Source organism: Alligator sinensis, unplaced genomic scaffold (assembly GCF_000455745.1).
Source record: "Alligator sinensis unplaced genomic scaffold, ASM45574v1 scaffold737_1, whole genome shotgun sequence".
In the NCBI taxonomy this organism is placed as follows: domain Eukaryota; kingdom Metazoa; phylum Chordata; order Crocodylia; family Alligatoridae; genus Alligator; species Alligator sinensis.
In genome coordinates, this window is record NW_005841930.1 from 1337777 (window position 1) to 1345002 (window position 7226).

Here is a 7226-nt window from a genome sequence, read left to right on the forward strand (position 1 = left end):
TCTTGCAGGGGCCCTACATTGCCTGGTGCCCTCTTCTTGCTCCCAATGTACTTGAAAAAGGACTTTTTGTTGTCCTTAATCCTGGACGCTAGCCTGAGTTCCATCTCTGCCTTGGCCTTCCTAATAGCCCTCCTACACCCACGGGCCAAGGAGGAGTTCTTCTCCTTGGTGATAGCTCCTCCCTTCCACTGGTTGTACAGCCCCCCTTTTAGTCCTCAGTCATTCCTGAATGCCCTTGCTGAGCCAAGGGGGTTTCTGAGCACTCTTACCCGCCTTGCTTCTCTCAGGGACTGTTATCGTTTGGGCCTGGAGGATCGCCCCCTTAAGGTACGACCATCCCTCGTGGACTCCCATCTCCTCTACCTTCTGGGCCTTCAGTAGCAGAGAAGTTATGGTGTTTGTCTACAGCTCCAGTCTTGTAAATTTGAGCCCCAGTCCAGAAATGTACCCAAGGTTGCCTCTTCTTGATACACCTGTAAATGTATATCTGATTATTCAGGCAGAATAGTCAAAGGCACCCAGACTAGATACTAGCCACATTGTTCCCTTGTATACTACTATCTACTGAAATTGATATACTTTAATCAGGATAGTCCTATGAGCTGCTACTTCAGGGCAGATCTTTGACCTTTGTTGTGATAAAATCCAGAAACAACGTAAAGATTATACGTTTTTCCAGAGAAGATAGATGAAAGACTTGAGAAGCTGTTTATTTGTTTTGTTGTCGATTCAAATGTGCTACTTCATACACATAAAAAGGAAGAAAAAATGCAAATGGGCAAAAACTACACAAAATTTACTTCTGCCTTGAATAACATGATCCTGAAGAACATGCTGAGTACATGGCACTACAATTCAGTATCAACTTATGCAATTTGAAATAGAAATGGAAATAAACTACCCTTTAAAATATCTTTCTTTGAGAAATGTTGGGAAATAAAGAATCCCAGGAATAAGTAATCTTTGGTTAGAATACTCCCATAGTTTGGAAAAACTATTAAATTCCACCAGAAACAAGGAGCTTACCTCATCCTATACAGCAATGAAACAACATGGGATTTTGTACCACCCTTAAAACTTCTCTCAAGATGGGAGACTTTATCATCTATTTTGTCTCTTCTAATGCGATCTCTAGGGAAAGTGTTACCATACTATCTGAGAATCTCTTGAATACTCCAAAATCAGATATAACAATAGCAGTGAACCCTCTACTTTCTTCCTTCTCTGGTTGAACTACAATAGCTTGCTTCTGAGGAAGGTTTTAGAAATGCAGGTGAGATGGGGGGGTGGATTATGTATGCATACACTGTGTGCATCAACATTAAGGTGACTCAATGACCTCTGGTGCAGTTATGCTGGAGTCAGCTGCTCCCAGGCAAAGCATTTTCATGTGTCCCTGGGACTGCAGCAATTTGAGCTGGGGCAGAGCAGCCCCAAGCCAGCAGGGGGCACAGGAGGTCAGCCCTGGGCTCCAGGTGGCAGTGTTGGGTGGCAGAGGGTCTGGCCGGAGCCAGGAATCTGGCCCTCAGCTGGCTAGGCTACCCAGGCTCAATTGGCGCCCAGCGGTTACCATCTACATGTTCATTTGATTGTACGTAATGACTCTGCTGTAAGATAGTACTGTCCCCAACATTACTGTCCTGCAGTGGAGTTAATTAGTTTACTGCTCCCTGATAGCAGCACATGTGCAGATGGTGATGATGTACTGTGTAATTAATTAGTCAACCCCACAGTAAAGACCATGTGTAGATGCACCCACTGATTCAAACATTAATAAGAGAAAACCAAAACACAGAAATGAATATATTATTGACTCTCTTAGAGTCATGCTGATAAGAAATAAATTCTGAAATGTCCATGTCAATTGTGCAGGTTTTAAGCGTATGCTGGTTTTCATTAGTGTTGTCTCAGGTTCTTGAGAGGTTTGAATTAGACCAAGATTTTGCTTTGCAAATGAAAGGCACATTATCATTAGGCCTGTGCGAAGCAGCTAGTATTTGCTTCGGGTTCGGACTCAGCCAATTTGGAGGACTGTGATTCAATTCGGTGATTCAGATCACTCTCCCGAATCGATTCGGCCGAATCTCCGAATCAACCAGGCCAGGCCCATCCCCGGCACACTCTCCCAGCCCCGGCAATGGCTGCCCTGCCCATGCCAGCTCCCGGCGCTTGGGGGAAAAAAGCCCCAACTCAGTGGGTACTGCCAGGCGGGGGGCAATCCCTGCTGCCCCCCGCTGCCCCACAAAGATTCAGAGAGCTTTGAATTGATTCGAACCTTTTAATTGATCCCCTGATTCGATTCGGATTCGGAGATTCAGCCACTGAATCGGGCTGAATCACCTCCAAATCAAATCACCACCCAAAGCTTCGCACAGCTCTAATTATCATGTATGTTGAAGAGGGGTGACATAGCAAAAACTGAAGCAATGAAGATTCCCTTTAGGGAGTCTTTGGTTATGCGAGACAAAGTGGAAGCTCCACAACCCATGATAAGTGGGGGTGTTTCTGGTGTGTCTGGAGAACTGCTTCTGTGCTCTGGCTTTTTCTGGCATTTTACTTAATAATCTCACTCTTTCTTTTCTCAGATTAACTCCGTCTACAGTTTTAGCGGTTGTCTCAGCAATTTACAACTCAACGGCAAATCAGTCATTTCTCCTTCGCAGACATTCAGTGTAACACCTTGCTTTGAAGGCCCATCAGAAACAGGAACATACTTTTCATCAGCAGGAGGATATGTAGTTCTTGGTAACATGCCATTTAATGAATATATCCCATAAGACTTGCATATTTATTCTAAGGCATGGTAATATACCCAACTCCCCTTCATTGGGTTAGAAATGCCCGACCCCCTTATGTGATATAATTTTTTTGTTTCCTACTTTTCAATTTACTGTCACAAACATATTTTCAAAACTAATATATGTTTTAAAACAAAGTAAAAACAAGAGGTCACTTTTAGAAGGATATAGTCTGCAAAGGTCCATACCCATCATTAATGTGAGGATGGAAATAACATTTCCCACAGATGAATAACATATTTTTCTTCCCACAGATGAATCCTTCAGTTTAGGTCTGAAATTTGAAGTTGTTTTTGAAGCACGTCCTAGAAGCAGCTCGGGAATCCTGATGCATGGACACAGTGTGAATGGCGAGTACCTAAACATGCACATGGAAAATGGACAGGTAAAAAAAAAAAAGTCACTAGCCCTTCTTTGGTATGACTAGGTCCATCTGCAGCCTGCTTGGATTCTGTACTAAATGAACTTTTCTTCTTATACATTCACTATTATTTGAACCTTATTTTTCTCCTCAATATGTTAACCCATTAAACAAGTAGCTAAGCATAACCCAGATACTTCTTTTAACATACATGTCAACTGCTGCAATCAAGTCACTTTCACTGGTTTCAATAATAAATATTTAATGTCCAAATGAAAGGAAAGAAGAACATTGACACATCAGTGTTGCTCTTTCATCTATACATTAAAAATGCGTAAGTTACAAGGTAAGGGGATCTGATTTCGTTTTCTTGTTAGCAAACAATTTTTTTATTTACTTCATGTTCAAAGAAATATACAAGATTGTGCTGTTGTTTTGGCAGGTATCCAAAGGGGTTCCACCTGCTCGTTGGGCTGATAATCAAAGCTCTCTGTCTTTTGTAAGACTAAAATGAAAGCAACAAAGTTAATTGTTTGGACAGTTCTTGCTATAATTTGTGTGTTACAGTAGCACTTAAGGCAGTGATTTGCAACCTTTTTTTGGCTCAGGGCACTCCTTCATAGGTTTTTTGAATTTGGCAGAACCCTGGTTGAGAACCACTACTGTACTCCTTTAGCTTGCCTCAGTGGTTCTCAACCGGGGTGCTGTTGCCAACATGGCCGGGTGAAACTGCCCTGCATGCCTTGTGTGGAGTTAAATCACCAAGTGGCTGTGGCAGGAACAAGCATTAGGGTTATGTGGTAACAGTAATGCATGAAGAAGTACCTACTCCTGCTGCAACCCTTCTTGGCTGACCCTGCATGCAAGCCCAGAAACAGAGGCACACAGGGGAATTGCACTGCCACCAAGTAGAAGTGTCCTGAACACGTCTCCTTCCAGAAGAAGCATGCAGAACTGGACCAAGAAGGGCTACAGCAAAAGCAGGCACTCCTGCCTGTATTAGGTTTATCAGATAATCCTAATGCAGGCAGGAATACTCGCTCCTGCTGCAGCTGCTTCTGCATCTGGCTCCATACAAATGGGTATGGGGCAGTTTCACCTGGCTGCAGAGAGCATGGAAACAGCACTTGTGCTGCAGCACCCCTGAAAGGGTCTCACAGCACCTCAGGGTGCCACAGCATCTTGACTGAGAAACACTCACCTAAAGACACCAATCAAAACACAGCTCCCATTGTGGGAGGTGCTGGACGTACACATACGAGAAAACAGCCCCACCTCAAAAAGTTTGCAATCTAAATAGAGCGGGCAAAGACTTGGAGAAAGGGAGAATCATTTTCCCCACTTTATAGATTGAACTAGGCAAAGACAGAAATGCTTAGAACTGTAGCAAGTTTTCCTCTTTAAATTAACAGGGGAAAGCTTATGGCAGCTGCTTGCAGTGCAATTCTTTGTACTAACTAGTGATTCCCATAAACTCTGTTCAAGTGTAGGCAGAAAGAGGATTAGGACTATCTCAGCTTTATTTCTTGGTGGTCTAGAGAGAAAAATAAACACTCTTCCTAATCATCATTGATGTTGCAACAGAAATCCTCTAGAACAAAATTTGAGTAGCTGCCTTGCATCATTTTCAGTGAACAATCTATGAACATTCATAGAATTATAGAAAAATAGGATTAGAAAGGACTTCAGGAAGGCATCTAGTCCAATCCCCTGCTCAAGACAGGATCATCCCTATTTAAATCAGGTTTGTCTGACCTAATCTTAACAATTTTCAAGGATAAATATGCTGCAACCTCTTTGGATAACCTGTTGCACTGCTTACACAGGTCAGTTCTTAGACAGCCAACTTAAATGGGCAGTCCTCACAAGGAATCTTGCACTCCACAATCAGACCCTCAAAGAGGTGGGATGGTGTTGTGAATAAAGGATTTAAGAGAATTGTTTTCAGTTCCTGAGTCTGCCACAGGTTTCTCATGTGACCTTGGGCAACTAACTTAATCTCTGTGCCTTGATTCTACAGCTGTACAAATGAGATACTAATTCCCTACCCAGTCAACCGTTGTTTGCCTTGTCTGTTTATACTGCAATGTCTTCAAGACAAAGACTGTCTCTTATGAAGTGTCTACCAAGACAGGACTTGAATGTCATTTGAGACCTCTAAGCACTAATGTAATACGGAAATCAAGAGGACAGCAATTTTAAAGTATTTGGAAGCAATTAATTCAGCTGTGGCCACATCTACACAAAATGTTGACTGCGCAGCAGCTCATTACTACTGCACAGTAGCTTGTTACTACTGCACAGTAGCACCACGTGGCATGACACAACACTACTGCACAGTAGTGACAAGCTAGTGTGCACTAGTAATGAGCTACTATGCAACCAGCATGACCAAAAGCCATTCAGGGCCGCTACTGCACAGTAACTCCAGTTACTGCACAGTCAATTAGTACATGTGTATGCAACTAACAACTGCTCAGTCAATGTAGACATGGCCTGTGTTTACTTTTAACCAAGGATAAAAAAAAAAACATGTTCCTATGTTCAGATCAGAAACATCCCGAAAGCTACTGAAATGAGGAACTTAAAACTTGGTTTAGTTTGAAGAATTCTTTGAACATGATTATGAAGAAAAGTGGTTAAAGTTATAAAAGTTTAAAGTAGGAACTTTGCATTAATGCAGAAAAAGGAAAAGAAAAGCAAAAGTTGGTTGGAAAAGATTTTGCAGTGTAATTACATTATTTTCTCACAGGTAATAGTGAAACTGAATAATGGAGTCAGAGACTTTTCAACTTCAGTTACACCAAAACAGAGTCTCTGTGATGGCAAGTGGCACAGAATGGCAGGTGAGTAAAATCTGATCTTACCCATAATGATAGCAGAGCTTTGTTCTCCCTTTATCCCATCCCTCCACTTGGGCTAAGGCAGTGGAAGCAAGGTCATGCCATGTCTATCATGTCTCACTCTTTTTCTCACTATTATTCTCACTTCTCACTGTTGTTTGGGTTTAAACAGTCCCTGAAACAAACCTACTTCAAAGAAGCAAATCTTTGTTCTCCCCCAAGCACTGTAGTGCTTCTGAAACTTTCACACTGCAAGCAAAAGTAGGACACATCTTACAAAAAGGTCAGAGACAATCTAATACCCCATGCTATACAGCAGACTGGTTCCCCACCATCTGCTGGCCTATGGATAACAGTTCAAAGAAGTAACATGCTGTGAGCAACCTCCCACTTTGCTCTTTCTGTCAACATTAACTGTAGTGATAATGGCCTCGGTTTTGACTTTCAATTTGCTGCAGTCACAGGCAACACGGAGATTCTTGGCTACGTGTTGCTGTGATCCGGAGATTGAGAACCAGTGAAATAGACATTTGTGCATGTTGTTTGTTCTCAATTTTGGGGGGGGGCTTTGTACCCCTTTTAAAGTTTGTTATGCAGCTGTGTATCCCTATTGTTCTGTGTTACATATAAGAAAGGAACAGTTGGTGTTACTATAACCACAATGTAATCTCTCCGGTAACCTAAAGCAGCGTTATCAAACTCATCCTGCTCTGTTGGCCGGATAAATTGCAGGCCACATTGGGCCCACAGAGTACCCCATGTGCTGAATCCAGCTGGACTAGTCCAGTGTGGTACCACATGCGGTGCATGCCCTGGCGTAGCCGTGCATGCGACCTGCAGCGCTTGCCCCAGACCAGCCCCATATGCAGGGCTGGTCTGCATCACCAATCCAGACCAGCCCTGGATCCAGCAGGCAGGGTCAGTCTGGCACCAGCACCATATACAGCATGCACTCCAGACTGACCGTATGCACTGAATGCAGCATGCATTGGTCTTGGCCCCACAGGGCACACAGCACATGGCGCTGATCCAGGGCACATGCTGCATGTGGCACCTGCATTAGACCAGGCCTGTGTGCTGAATCTGGCATGAACACCCATTCTGTAGGCCTGATCCAGACTGCCTCCAGATACAGCAGGAAGGACCAGTCCGATACAGGCACTGCATGCAGTGCCCTAGACTGGCCCCGTGCTGTGTTCCGCAGGTAGGGCCTCGCCAGCACAT

The 7226-nt window shown here is 43.5% G+C and overlaps 1 protein-coding gene and 1 long non-coding RNA gene across 4 annotated transcripts in view; one reads left to right on the forward strand and one right to left on the reverse strand.

Moving 5' to 3' along the window:
• LAMA4 (laminin subunit alpha 4) overlaps nucleotides 1-7226 on the forward strand; it is a 181049-nt gene that overhangs the window by 165647 nt on the left and 8176 nt on the right. For all 3 annotated transcript variants that reach the window (XM_006019468.3, XM_025198838.1, XM_025198839.1), the window contains 3 exons: nucleotides 2586-2745; nucleotides 3053-3183; nucleotides 5912-6005. In XM_006019468.3, coding sequence (XP_006019530.1) covers nucleotides 2586-2745; nucleotides 3053-3183; nucleotides 5912-6005 — 385 coding nt within the window. The remainder of the gene's footprint in view (nucleotides 1-2585; nucleotides 2746-3052; nucleotides 3184-5911; nucleotides 6006-7226) is intronic.
• LOC112549564 overlaps nucleotides 1-7226 on the reverse strand; it is a 23229-nt gene that overhangs the window by 6728 nt on the left and 9275 nt on the right. Inside the window, exon 2 of the long non-coding RNA XR_003093025.1 lies at nucleotides 2987-3156. This is a non-coding gene — a long non-coding RNA (uncharacterized LOC112549564). The remainder of the gene's footprint in view (nucleotides 1-2986; nucleotides 3157-7226) is intronic.